Genomic DNA, 15,611 nt, shown 5'->3' on the forward strand with positions numbered 1-15,611 from the left:
GGAACTTACAGAGAATTATGTGCTGGATATGGTGAGGTGGTAGATGAGGACAAGAGGAACTCTATTTCTGGTAAGGAGGGGGTGATTGGCCTGCTCCGACACGTCAGTCCATATCCTCCTCTACTGCTGAGATGAGGCCACACTCAGGTTGGAGGAACACCACCTTATATTGCGTCTGGGTAGCCTCCAACCTGACGGCATGAACATCGATTTCTTGAATTTCCGGTAATGGACCCCCCCCCCCCCCCACCTTCACCATTCCCTCTCTCCCCTTATCTCCTTACCTGCCCACCACCTCCCTCTGGTGCTCCTCCCCCGTCCCTTTCTTCCATGGCCTTCTGCCCTTTCCTATCAGAATCCCCCTTCTCCAGTCCTGTGTCTCTTTCACCAATCGACTTCCCAGCTCTTTACTTCACCCCTCCCTTTTCCCGGTTTTACCTATCACCTACCACCTTGTACTTCTTCCTCACCTCCCTCCACCTTCTTGCTCTGACTTCTCATTTCTTTCCCAGTCCTAATGAAGGGTTTCAGTCTAAAGCATCGACTGTTTACTCTTTTCCGTAGATGCTGCCTGGCCTGCTGAGCTCCTCCAGCATTTTGTGTGTGTTTCTCTGGACTTCTAGCATCTGCAGATTTTCTCATTTGTCTTCCAGTGAGCAGCAGTCCTTTGGGCAAAAATGCCTTGCTAACGAGAGGGGTCAGAGGAGAATGGCTAGACTAGTTCAAGTTGACAGGAAGCTGACAGTAATTCAAATAACCACATGTTACAACAGTGGTGTGCAGAACAGCAGCTCTGAACGCACAACACGTTGAACCTTGAAGTGGATGGGCTACAGCCGCAGAAGATCACAACATACACTCAGTGGCTGCTTTATTAGGTACAGGGTGTACCTCAGCAAATAGCCACTGGGTGTATATTTAATGTATTTTTTGAACCCTGGTTTTAAACACAGTTACCAGGGGTGATGGGAGGTGCCAGAGGAAGAGCCCACTACAGTTGTTACATTGGATTGTAGAATTGTTATTTTTCTTGTAATTTAACCTACCTAAGCTTGTTTTTTTTTAAAAAAATATATAAACCTATATACACGTAACTGCTCAGTGAATTTTCCAGTAATTACGGTACAGTTGCTTTTGTATTTTGTACTTCTTAATTTCCAGTTGCAGGTGTTGTGCCACATGAGTCTGGCTGAACTGTGATCCCTGCAAGTCTTGTTATCTCTAGTCCGAGTATAAAATGACAACAATTGTTTATCCCTTTGTCCTTTCTTTGCTCTTTCAGCTCCTTCTTCTTATTCATTTTCCATTCTTGTAACACTTAATTAAATGATCAGTTGCAAAAAAACTTTTCCGCCTCATTCTTGACTTCTGAAATACCTTTGGATCACAAATGTATTACGTTCCAACCCCGTTGTAGATTAATGTTATGCCCTCTGTATAATGTCATATTTAAGCTGTATTTAAACAACTGTGTAACTGTCCAGTCAGGAGAGACTGGGCAGATTAGGTGCGTACTGTTAAGAACGTGAAGAGTGGGAGGTGATCTCACTGAGACAGAGTAGGTGCAAGGAGGCAGCCCCCCCCCCGGCTGAGGTGTGGGGGGGGGTCGAAAGGGCACATCTCAAAATAAAGGTCAACCCTCCAGGCCAGAGATGGGAAGAAATTCCCTCACCTTGAAGGTGGAGAATTTCAGAAATTCTCTACATAACAGGCTGTGGACCCTCACTGAGTACATTGTAGATTGATAGATATTTAAGAAATCGAGAGACACAGGCTTGTGCTTTGGATTAGCCACGACTTTACTGAATGGGGAGAGCAGCTACAAAGGGCCAAATGGTCTCCTCCCACTTCTGTCTCATTTTTTTTACAATCTACCGGGGTCTGAGCATTAAGTATTCTGCTTTGGCTCAGTCGCCTCACCTGATGTCACAATGAACCTGACAGAGAACAGTCCCGAGGTCGGGGTCACTGCATTACGAGTGACGAACATGGGACTGAATGAGTCCAGGCATCAATGCAAAAACAGGTCATGCCCTCTCATGCTGAGCGGCCCAACAATTCTGCCAAGCTGACAGCTACGACCTTACCAATTAGAATTAAATGTTAAAGAGTCCTGAAGAATGGTCTCAGTATGGTTTCAGTAATGCCCCTGTTACTGAAAGTGTGACAGTGCACAATTGTGAGGTAATGCTCTGTTACTAACCCAGGAATTAACGGTAGGCCCCCCTTAATAAGATCATAAGATATTTGAGCAGAATTTGGCCATTGGGCCCATCGAGTCTGCTCCACCATTTGATCATAGGTGATCCATTTTCCTCTCAACCCGATTCCCATGCCTTCGCCCCATAACCTTTCGGGCCCTGACTTATCAAGCATCAATCAACCTCCACCTTAAATACACTCAATGACCTGGTCTGCACAGGTGCCTGTGGCAACGAATTACAGATTCACCACCCTCTAGATAAAGACATTCCTCCTTATCTTCATTCTAAATGGGATGTCCCTCTATTCTGAGGTTGTGCCCTCTGGTCTTACGACTCCCCCTGCATCCACTCTATCTAGGCCTTTCAACATTCAATAGGTTTCAATGAGATCCTTCATCTTTGTTCTGAATTCTAGTCAGTCTAGGCCCAGAGCCATCAAATGTTGATTGAGTGATTTTAAAACTTTGTTCCAAAATGTGACATTAGGCAGGATAAGAATCTAATGCCGAAGTTTAATTGCCCTTGAAAGGGTGGTGGCCAGTTATATCTTTTTGCAGTTGTTGGCAGAGATTCAGTCCCTGTGATGGTGAAGTGCATTCCCCAGACAGGATTGTGTGAGACCTGGGTGTGGAATCCATGTTCTGTAGGGTTCCTCAAGAGCCTGAAGCCCTTGTCCCTCTGGGTGTTAGGGTTCACAGGTTTGGGAGGTCCTATCAGATTAGCTGGGGTGAGTCACCTCAATGTGGTCACTATGTTTCAGTAGAGGAGATGGTGAGTGTTTTGAATAGTGGCCTGTCTTGTCCTGCTTGATGCTGAGGCATCAGGGGACTTTTTAAGCTACACTTATCCATTCAAGCAGAATGTAGTTTATTACACTTCTGATGTACCTTTGTGAAAGACGAAAAGGCTTCAAGGAGACAAGGAATAAGTCGCTTGGTTCTGGCTCAGCTCTTGTAGCCACTGCAGTTACGTGGTTGGTCTAATTAGCGTACTAGTCAATAGGATGTTGATGGTGGAGAACTGAGAAATTGTAACATCATCATTGTTAGAGATGGTCATTCCTGGCACTTTTGGGATATGTGTGCAGTTTGCCACTTACCAGCTTCAGGACCTGCCTTAACATTGACAAATGCAACTGTAGATATTGGAATCTGTAAAAAAACGCTGGCATCTGTAACAAAACATTGGAATCTGTAAAGAAATGCTGGAATCTGTATTGAAATGCTGGAATCTGTAACAAAACGCTGGAATCTGTAACAAAACGCTGGAATCTGTAACAAAACACTGGAATCTGTAATGAAATGCTAGAATCTGTAACGAAATGCTAGAATCTGTAACAAGAAACTGGAATCTGTAACGAAACACTGGAATCTGTAACGAAACGCTGGAATCTGTAATGAAACACTGGAATCTGTAATGAAATGCTAGAATCTGTAACGAGAAACTGGAATCTGTAACGAGAAACTGGAATCTGTAACGAAACACCGGAATCTGTAACGAAACACTGGAATCTGTAACGAAACACTGGAATCTGTAACGAAACACTGGAATCTGTAATGAAACACTGGAATCTGTAATGAAACACTGGAATCTGAGATGAAACACTGGAATCTGTAACAAAGTGCTAGAATCTGTGACGAAATGTTGGAATTTGTAACAAAGCGCTGGAATCTGTTACAAAATGTTAGAGTCTGTAACAAAAGTGCTGAAAGAAGTCAGTGGTCGAGCAGCAGCCACGGACACAACAGCTGATGGTTTGGGTCAAGCCTCTCACTCAGAACTGGATGTTTTTTCCCTAGGTAAATATTGTCTAGGTCTTGTTGCATGTGGACACAGACACATGTTTGCCAAGGAGTTGTACGTGGAACTAAGTATTATGCACTCATTGACAAATGTCCACCTCTGAAAATGGAAAGTTCTCTGATGAAACCGCTGAAAACTAGTTCTAATTTTCTTAAGTGGATGCAAACCAGAGCATTAGCAGTGTTGTCTGTAAAGGCACAGTGACTTGACATGGTGGAGGTGATGGACAGTTTATACCATCAGCAAAGTAGTCAACGAGCAGCTGGCAATGTCAAGCGTTCATCAGAAAGCCAACAGTTGACTGTTGCAATCAGCGAGCCCTTTCAAGTCCCTTAAATACATAGCTTGTGATGTGGTTAAAGATTAGATCGGGAATAATTGCTGACTGTGTCAATAGTTCAATAAACTGAATAAGAACCAATATCATACTGCTTCTATTTCTGCACATTTTTCCTCTGCTGTTTTCAAAGTCAATAGTTAATATTCTACTGTATTTACGGAGTCTGCAGACATATTCCCTACCAAACTAATTTGTAACAATATCACTTGGGTCAGAACTTTCCATGCATTGTATAAAATTTTATTTCACCATGCTCATGCTTTCATTTAAGTGAAATGCTTGTAAAACATTTTCATTGAAGGACATGCAGAAGGCAACCGTCATCGACAAAACTAGTTCCAAAATTCCTCATCTTTAAAGAGAAACATTCAACATTTTCATGTCAGCCAAAGCAGAATGCCACATGTAACAGTCAAAAGAACAATGGCATGCTGGTGAAGTACAGTTAAATATCTTGGTGAGCTTGGACCAGGATATTTTTGGAGTGTGGTTATGGTACTGTTGAACTTTGTATGGTGACAACCCTACCTCATATTGAGGCTCCCTAATGATGTAGAACCCCAAACAGAGAACACGGAGAATGGAGATGAGGCAGGTGACGGGTGCTCTGTGCTTTATACCTGTGGTTTTTTCACCTTTATTATCCATGTTGGGGGTACAATGACAGCCGCATGCACACCCAGCGAACAAGGCTCCTCGATGTGATGCAACATGAAACATGTCACTTTATTGTGAAACTGAAAGAGGAAAAAAAGAGTTAGACAAAAGTTAGGTAAATAATTTTGCAAAGCATTTCTCCTTTGCCCAAATACTATTCACTAAAACCTGACAGAGATTCATTTTTCTGATGAATGGTCACTGACCTGAAATGTGAAACTCTCTTCCTCTCTCCAGAAATGCTGTCTGATCTGCTGACTATTTCCTGTATTTATCCCGCTAAGGATTATTCCTTACCTTAGGGCAGACAAGACTCTGTGCTTGTTGTGGAGCAGCAGCTAATTAATTAGAAGTCTCACTTTATCCCGGATCACTGGTGTCGAGAAGCAGCAGAAATACTTTAACACAGATAAATATCCATCCAGAAAGGAGCATCCCTCAATTTGCCTTCTTAATAGTGCAGGAAGACCACCAACAATACACTCAGTGGCTATTCTATTTTATACCTCCTGTATCTAATAAAGTGGCCACTGAGTGTGTGTTCAATGCTGTAGCCAAGATTCAATGGGATGCACATTCAGAGATGCTCTTCTGCACAGCACTGTTGTAATGCCTGGTTATTTGAGTTACTGTCGCCTTCCTGAGGCAGTCAGACCATTCTCCTCTGATCTCTTTTTATTAACAAGGTGTTTTCACCCACAGAACTGCTGCTCATTGGATGTTTTTTGTTTTTTGTATCATTTTCTGTAAACTCTAGGGACTGTTGTGTGTGAAAATCCCAGGAGATCAGCAGTTTCTGAGACACTCAAACCACCCCGTCTGGCACCAACAATCATTCCATGGTCAAAGTCACTTAGGTCACATTTTTTTCCTCATTCTGATGTCTGGTCTGAACAACACTGAACCTCTTGACCATGTCGGCATGCTTTTATGCATTGACTTTCTGCCATATGATTGGCTGATTAGATATTTGCATTGACGTGTAGGTGTACCTAATAATGTGGCCACTGAGTATATTTGAGTACGAAAGACACATGGTCAATCTACATTTCTATCTCTCCAGTAGGCATGAATCTAAATTGACCAGGCCACCTATGAACGACTCAACCCTTATAGACGGTCTTTAAGTGATCGCTATATGTAACAATATTCTTAATTGCAATGACCCATTGGCTGGTCCAGATGTACTATATCTCAAGCTTTTGCAAAAGATGATAAGTTCAAAGGCATCACACCAACCCCTAGGTATTCTGCTATTAAATACATTACCTAATTGGTTTGTACAAACAGTTAAAGTTGGTAATGAAGAAGAAAGAGTTCACGCAAAAAACCTTGTACTTATTTTAATAATATCAATGTACACAATGACGATGGAAAATTAACAGCACTACTCCTGAAATAAATCTTCCATCCTAGATTGGATTCCTTGAACATATCATGCAAGAACTAACTTATAAACAAGGCACATTATAAGCTTACCAATGTCACTGACAGATGATAGGGATAACTTAACACACATCAGAGCATAGACATGGCCTCCCTTCTACAGAGCGAGACTGAACTGCAATCCACTTACGGAAACCACGGAGCCCAAAGCCTACAAGATTTGGATCCACCTGGATGTCTGGACATGAGTAATCAACTGCAGATCAGAAAATACCCTGCAGCTGCAGTAAATCTCTTATAAGCCAGCATCTGATCGTTTGGAAATCCTGATGTCTGATACCTGGCTTCCTCATTGGACCAGAACATGAACAGTGTGTGCAGCACAAGGCATGCAGGGGTCCAGAATGTTTCCAGGACCTGAAGTCTGGAGCAGCAGGGGTCAAGAACATGGGTGTATTTGTGGTGGGAGTTGTAGGTAGCGGGGTGGGGGTGAAGAGAGCCACAGTACTTGTATGTTTCCCACTTCCCTTAAACTCTTTAGGTCCACTGGAATATTATGTAACTATTGTGTAACTTGTAAAAAAAAGATAAAAAGCAAATTATGTTGTGGTATTATGGATCAATTTTATTCACCCTATACATTTACCTGCATTAGGAATTTTGAGTGTGGCATGACATGCAACATTCAACAATCATCAAATGTCAAGAATGATTAAATAATGCTAATAAAGTCAGAGAAAATAATGCGTGTAATAAAACTGAATAAAATGTGCATGAATAAATAAACACAAGCATGCATTTACTATATAAATAGCATTATAAAAAGTAGTTTGAAATGTCGAAAGTGCAGCAATGGGGTTATGGATAGAGAGGAGCTAATTAAGAATAGTTAATCATACTAACTGCCGGGATGTGGAAGAAACTTTTAAGATGGTGTGAAGATTTCAGAATCAGAATCAGGATTAATATCACTGCTATATGTCATGAAATTTGTTAACTTAGCAGCAGCAGTACAATGCAATACAAGATAAAATAGAGAAAAAAATAAGTAGTTCAATTACAGTACATATATATCTGTATGTTAAATAGTTAAATTAAAAATCATGCAAAAACAGAAATAATATGTATTTAAAAAGTGAGGTAGTGTTCATGGGTTCAATGTCCATTTAGGAATCGGATGGCAGAGGGGATGAAGCTGTTTCTGAATCCCTGAGTGTGTGCCTTTGGGCTTCTGTACCTCCTTCCTGATGGTAACAATGAGAACAGGGCATGCCCTGGGTGATGGAGGGTCCTTAATAATGGACGCTGCTTTTCAGAGGCATTGCTCCTCGAAGATGTCTTGGATACTATGGAGGCTACTTCCCAAGATGGAACTGACTAATTTTACAACTTTCTGTAGCTTCCTTTGATCCAGTGCAGTAGCACAACCACCCCCACCACCCCCAGCACACCAGATAATGATGCAGCCTGTCAGAACGCTCTCCATGATACATCTATAGATGTTTTCGAGTGTTTTAGGTGACAAAGCCAAATCTCCTCAAACTTCTAATGAAATTGTTTTAATAGCCCTATAGTGCTTTCCAGAAGAGAGCCTTTGGAAAAAAACAGATTGCAGGATGGATAGTGTAATAGGGGAAACATTAAAATAGTGTAGATAAATCAGTTAATCTGACACCAAAATCCCAGATTATCTTAATTTTACAGCCATGACAAGTGCTGTTGATGCTGCTTACAGATAAATACGTTGTCACTACAACATGCATTGAACACCAAAATAATGGTTGGAGCTACCTTGGCATTTTATATAATGGAATAATAAATTATAATTTCCATAAATCAGCCTTATGACAGTTACCTTGCTGGAAAACTAGTGATGCAGGACTGGCAAAGGATGTAGCAGCCAATGTTTTGAATTCATTTTGATCTTCTCTGCTGATTTGCCAATTGAAGAAATGGGATCTTTTACTGTTGATTCAGACCACTGGGTTGAAACATACCCCCAGACAACCTGATGCTGTTGTTTTGGAGACCAAGCACCAGCTTCCATTTCCCTCCATCTCCTAAACCAGCAGACAGTTCACTGAGCGGTCCACCTCAACAGGTGTCTCCTGCTCCCCAGATGATTCACTCCCTTCCCTTTAACCGGTTGCAGGGAGGAGGACCAGGACCATTGCTGAGTCTCTTTATCGGTCCTCAGAATGAGAGGTGGAATCAGCAATGTCGCGTCCCACTCAGTTGAATTGCACACACATACTCAGCCAAGTGCAGAAAGATGCCCCAGGTAGACAGGGGCCAGGTAGGACCTCAACACGAGATGTAGGATCACTTGTGCTACAGCCATAGTCATACACCCGCCACAATACGTTGCTGTTCTTCACATGCCAGATGTGGGTTCAATGATCATAGGTATTCATGCAGTGAGTTCGCCTTTCACTCTCACTTCTGCAAATCCACCAAAAACCTGGAGTGCCATCTCTTACACACGCAATGTTCAGCCAAGCTACTTTCATATCTCTCTCTCTCTCCCCCCCCTTCTGAAAACGCCTCCAAAACGCAGATTGGGAGCACAAAGTTGACACCTTTAGACCCAGACACAATGAGACCATTTCGGACAGCTGTGGTCATTACTTACTGCCTGCTTGCACCAGGAGCAGCTGATGGCTATGATTTCCTTTGTGTGGAATGAAAACTTCTGCTGGAAACCCTGCAAAACAGAGTTACAGAGTCATAGCATCATACAGCACAGAAACAGACCCAGACCCTTCAGCCCAGCACTCTCATGCGAGGAGCATATGCTGACATGTACATACTTTGATAATAAAGTTACTTTCAGCTTTGATTCCACTGCCTCTGGTAGTACAAAATCAACCATTCTCTGTGTAATATACTTCCCACTCAGATGCCCTTTAAGATTCCTTCCTCAAATTAAACCTCAATCTTAGTCTTTCCATGACCATGATTGTTTTTGGCAAATCTTTCTGCAGAAGTGGTTTGCTTTTGCCTTCTTTTAGGCAGTGTCTTTACAAGATGGGTTACCCTATTATCAATTCTCTTCAGAGATCGTCTGCCTGGTGTCAGCAATCACATGAGCAGGACTTGTGATCACTTTAAAACTACACCCTTCTAAAATCGGATTGAAGAAGCACAATCTCTACAATAGGTTTGTCACATGATGAAGGGTCTCGCCTCAAAACGTTGACTGTTTACGCTTTCCGTTAGATGCTGCCTGGCTTGCTGAGTTCCTCCAGCATTTTGTGTGTGTTGCTAAGAAAAGTTTGGTAGCATTGTTATGTCCCTTAGGGTTGATTTTCAAGCCCACACCTCTGCTTGATGGGCCCAACCAATCTCTGGTTTGGGTTTCCATGAGGATGCTACAGTCAGATGGTGTAGTGGACAGACCCATGCCTTCACAGAGCTGGACCCTGCCACACGTGGATCTAATCCTGACATCTAGAAACTAAAGAAAGGGAGTAAAAGGATAGTTCCTTATTATTTTAAAATTTGAAGAGCTTACTTTGGATATTAATGCTCTCCTTCATTGTAATTTCAATTTGCTATTTCATGAATGGCTGGGGACATCATGTGATGACGTAGGATCGAGACGTGGAAATCCAGCTCTCCCGTAAAAAACTAATAAATTAATGTTTAAGTGAAGAAAAATTAGTAAATATTTTCTAAAAACGACGTCTAAACTACTGAGGATTTTCCTTAGATATGCCTCCTAAACAGATGCAGAAGAAAACTACTACTTTGAAGACAGTACAAGCTGGGCCGGCCACCATGAAGGAGCCTCGGACTCAAGTGCATCTTACCTCCGGTGATACAGAACAGGAATCGGCGGCAACGTCAACAGTCTCCAAGAAGGAACAACAGGAACTGTGCATGCACTAAGGAAGGGGCATGCACAAACACGAGCAATTTGAACTACAAATCCCAGCTACGATTGGAAGTGGAAGTGAAAATGAACCCGAGGAGGATTCGGATTCTCTGGAACATACAGGTGAAGATAAGGAGGCAAAAGAAGAACAACAGGAAGAGACTGGAGGTAGAAGATCTTCTGGAGACATAAGAAAAGCTTTGGTGCAAATAATGCATGAATTAAAAGAATTAAAAACATTAAAAATAATAAAAGATATTAAAAATATGAAGACTATGTTTGATAAAATGGTGAAAAAACAGGAGAAAATGGACAAGAAAGTTAAAAAGTTGGAAGAAATATCAGGAGACACTATTGATAGAGTGAATAAGATGGAAGATAACATTCTTGCCTGAACATCAGAAAGAAAATGATTGTTGGAAAAAACAGACGTGCTTGAAAATTTTAGTAGACAAAATAATATTAAAATTGTTGGTCTTAAAGAATGGATAGAGGGAGAGGATCCAATAAAATTTTTTCAAAAATATATTTTTAATTATATGATACCGGGGGAGAAAGGTAAAAATTTGAGAGATATTAATTGAGAGTAGTGATATTAGTTTTTCTTCTCTTACATATACATTTTTCATGTTACGGGGGAGCTGGGGGAACTTCGGATCGATCGCTACGGGATTCACGTGTGTAATCATGGTGTTTGCCATGACCCGCACAACGGAGGGGGGTAATGTTGTGTTTTTTTTCATTCACAACATTAGCAGGAGGGGGTTTTGTTGTTTTTTTTCTTTATAATCTATCTTTCTTTTATCTTTCTTTCTTTGCCTGGATGATCGGAGGGGAGACACATAGCAACATGGAGAATTTTTAAATAATTCCCCAAGGTCGTACGAGAGTTGAAATGTTATGTATTATTATAGTTTGGAGTAACCCCGTTAAAAATGACTAATTTACTGAATTTTTAAAGTTTTAATGTTAATGGGCTTAATGGACCAGTGAAAAGAAAAAGAATTTTAACATACATTAAGAAAATGAAAATAGATATAGCTTTTATACAAGAAACACATTTAACAGAGATAGAACATCAGAAATTAAAGAGAGATTGGGTGGGAAATGTTATAGCAGCTTCACTTAATTCAAAAGCGAGGGGAGTTGCAATTTTGGTCAACAAAACTTTACCAATTAAAATACAAAATGTATTAATTGATTCTGCAGGAAGATATGTAATTATACATTGTCTAATCTTTTCAGAACTATGGACTTATGAATATTTATGCACCAAATGAAAACAATGTAAAATTTATACATGAGGCTTTTTTGAATTTGGCTGACGCACACGATAAAATATTAATAGGTGGAGACTTCAACTTTTGTCTAGACCCAGTTTTAGATAGGTCAACAAAGGTTGTTACAAAACCAAAAGCAGCAAAATTAACTTTATCATTGATGAAAGATTTAAATTTGATTGATATATGGAGAAGAATTAACCCAAGAGAAAGAGATTAATCATTTTATTCAAATAGACATAAAACTTATTCAAGGACAGATTTTTTCCTACTATCAGCGAATACTCAAGACAAAGTGAAAACTATGGAATATAAAGCAAGAATATTGTCAGATCATTCCCCCTTGACAATGACAATAATAATGATGGATAAGGAGGAATCGATTTACAGATGGAGATTTAATTAAATATTATTAAAACATCAAGATTTTTGTGATTTTATGAAAAAACAGATTCAATATTTTTTAGATACAAACTCACATTCAGTTGATGATAAATTTATATTATGGGAAGTGATGAAGGCATATTTGAGAGGCCAGATAATAAGTTATACTTCTAAAATTAAGAAGGGATATATGGTAGAAATAGATCAATTGGAAAAAGAGATTACAAAATTAGAAAAAGAATCTCAAAGATATATGTTAGAAGAAAAACAAAGACAATTTGTTAATAAGAAGCTACAATATAATACACTTCAGACATACCAAACAGAAAAAGCAATAATGAGAACTAAACAGAGATATTATGAACTAGGTGAAAGATCACACAAGATTCTTGCTTGGCAGTTAAAAACAGACCAAGTTTCCAAATCGATAAATGCAATTAGAACAAGTGTAAATAACATTACTTATAAACCCTTAGAAATCAATGAAACTTTAAAATTTTTTTTATTATGAACTGTATCAATCAGAATCACAAAATGATACTGTTAAGATAGAAAGGTTTTTATCACAAATAACTCTCCCAAAATTGAATTCGGAAGAACAGAAGGGATTAGATGTGCCTTTTACATTAAAAGAGGTTGAAGAAGCTCTAGGATCACTTCAGAGTAATAAATCTCCAGGAGAAGATGGTTTTCCGCCTGAATTTTACAAAAAGTTTACAGATTTATTAATTCCTCCTTTTATGGAGCTAATACACCAAGCGGAAAGAACACATAAACTTACAGAATCTTTTTCAACGGCTATTTTAATAGTATTGCCAAAAAAAGACAGAGATCTTTTAAAGCCAACATCATACAGACCTATTTCTTTGTTGAACATGGACTATAAAATAATAGCAAAGCTTTTATCTAATAGATTATCTAAATACTTACCAAAATTAATACACATGGACCAAACAGGATTTATTAAAAATAGACAATCGGCAGATAATGTAACTTGCTTACTTAGCATAATTCATTTGGCACAAAAGAGGGAAGAAATTAGTGTGGCAGTTGCTTTGGATGCAGAAAAAGCATTTGATAGATTAGAATGGGATTTTTTATTTAAGGTATTGGAAAAATATGGATTAGGTGTATTTTTTAGAAAATGGATTAAAACCTTAAATACTAACCCCAAAGCTAAAGTGGTGACAAATGGCCAAATTTCAACATCATTTCAGTTAACAAGGTGAACTAGACAAGGTTGTCCATTATCACCTGCTTTATTTGTGTTGGCAAAAGAACCATTAGCTGAATTAATTAGAACTGACTCAGATATTATGGGTTTCAAAGTTAATCAGGAGGAATATAAGATTAACTTATTTGCTGCTGATGTTCTGATTTATCTAACTAACCCATTGCATTCGTTGCGTAAATTATCTTCTAGATTGGAAGAATATGGGAAAATATCAGGGTACAAAATAAATTGGGATAAAAGTGAAATTCTACCCCTTACTAAAGGAGATTATAGTCAATGTCGATTAATAACTCAATTTAGATGGCCAATAAGTGGTATAAAGTATTTAGGTATAAGAGTTGACAATGATATAAAGAATTTATATAAACTAAATTATTTGCCATTATTGAAAAAAATTTAAGAGGATCTTGACAAATGGATGATGTTACCAATAACATTAGTAGGTAGAGTCAATGCTGTAAAAATGAATATATTCCCTAGATTACAATATTTATTCCAAACACTACCAATACAATTACCGCAGAAGTTCTTGCAAAAGTTAAATAAACGTGTGAGGAAATTCCTTTGGAAAGGTAAGATGTCAAGAATATCATTGGAAAAATTGACATGGAAATTTGACCTAGGAGGGTTACAATTACCAAATTTTAAGAATTATTACAAAGCAAATCAACTTAGATTTATTGCATCTTTTTTTGATGAAGATAAACCGGCATGGATTAGAATAGAATTAGATAAAATAGGAGAACATATACCAAAAGATTTTATATATAAATGGGAATCTAAATGGATACAGGAAAAGAAAGAATCTCCTATACTAAAACATTTGATTGATTTATGGAATAAGATAAATGTTGACGATGAGATAAAGAAATCTTTATTAGCAAAGAGACCTTTAATTCAAAATAAACTTATTCCTTTTACAATGGATAATCAACTTTTATATAACTGGTTTCACAAAGGGATTAGATATATAGGAGACTGTTTTGAAGGAGGTATATTAATGTCATTTGACCAATTAAAGAATAAACACAAAATATCAAATAACACTCTTTTCTGTTATTTCCAATTAAGGACTTATTTAAGAGATAAACTGGGTCAAACAATGTTATTGCCGAAACCTAATGAAATAAAAACTTTAATTCATTAAGGAAAAATTAAAACATTTATTTCTGGTATGTATAATTTGATTTAAAAACAGGCAATTAAACAAGGAATTCATAAATCAAGACAAAAATGGGAAACTGATTTGAATGTTAAAATTGATGAAACAAGTTGGGGAAGATTATGACTTGACAGTATGACAAATACAATAAATGTTCGACTAAGATTAGTACAATTTAACTTTTTACATCAATTATATATTACACCACAAAAAATAAATAGATTAAACTCAAATTTATCTGATCAATGTCTTCGATGTAATCAAGAAATTGGTACTTTTTTTTTACACTCTACTTGGTCTTGTTTTAAAATTCAACCTTTTTGGACAAATTTAAGAGTTTTACTGGAACAAATTATTGGAATACAACTTCCACATAATCCAACATTATTTTTACTAGACAATATTGAAGGGATAAAATCAAAATCCAAATTGAATAAATATCAAAGAATTCATAAAATTTACATTGGCAGTAGCCAAAAAGGCAATTGCAGTTCCTTGGAAATCGGATTCATACTTAAGTATAGATCATTGGAAGAATGAAATTTTTAGCTGCATTCCACTTGAAAAAATTACCTATAATTTAAGAGATAAATATGAAATATTTCTGAAAATTTGGCACCCTGATTTACAAAAGATAGGATTAAAAATATAGGTGCTCCGAAGATAAAATTATTGGTTATCTGGGGAAAGAAATAAATATACATATTAAAGCTATTATGAACTCCATGGAGCATGTGGGGATCTTCCGATACCCAGGCATTCTTTCTTTCTTTTTCTTTCTTTTTTCTTCTCTTGTTTTTTTCTATAGGGATATGTTAGGGGGGAGGGTTAAAGGGAAGGGGGAAGGGTTGATAACTTTTTTTCCTTTCTGTAACCTCTCTGAAAATTCAATTAAAAAAACATTTATATAAAAAAATGAATGGCTGTGGAGCCCATATATCAGGTTACAGCAGCTCCAATTGGAGCCCAGTTAAGTGTATCGCTCAGCCTTTGGACAAGAGCCTGCATGCCCAAGTCCCCCTCACTCATTGTCAGAAACAAAGATACCATGGCTGATGGGCATTGTAAAGAATGCACGAGTCTCACTTAGCTTTGATGAGGAAGAGGCCAGCAAAATGACAAAGAGGAATAAGTGGTTATTAACACTAAAATGAAAAGTACCAATGAGCTGATTCATACCTTCCCACACTGCTTGCATTTTCCTTCTTGACGGCGTCTGTGAACCCAGTGATGTCTGACAAAGTTTTGCTGAAGAGATCAGAATCAGAATATCAGAATTAGAAT

At 38.3% G+C, this 15,611-nt stretch overlaps 1 protein-coding gene across 2 annotated transcripts in view; it reads right to left on the reverse strand.

The window, feature by feature from the left end:
- dgki (diacylglycerol kinase, iota) overlaps positions 1-15,611 on the reverse strand; it is a 253,553-nt gene that overhangs the window by 142,555 nt on the left and 95,387 nt on the right. For both annotated transcript variants that reach the window (XM_059977765.1, XM_059977764.1), the window contains exons 6-8: positions 15,507-15,575; positions 9,023-9,094; positions 4,968-5,084 (exon numbers count right to left, since the gene is read on the reverse strand). In XM_059977765.1, coding sequence (XP_059833748.1) covers positions 4,968-5,084; positions 9,023-9,094; positions 15,507-15,575 — 258 coding nt within the window. The remainder of the gene's footprint in view (positions 1-4,967; positions 5,085-9,022; positions 9,095-15,506; positions 15,576-15,611) is intronic.

Source organism: Hypanus sabinus, chromosome 8 (assembly GCF_030144855.1).
Source record: "Hypanus sabinus isolate sHypSab1 chromosome 8, sHypSab1.hap1, whole genome shotgun sequence".
Classification (NCBI taxonomy): domain Eukaryota; kingdom Metazoa; phylum Chordata; class Chondrichthyes; order Myliobatiformes; family Dasyatidae; genus Hypanus; species Hypanus sabinus.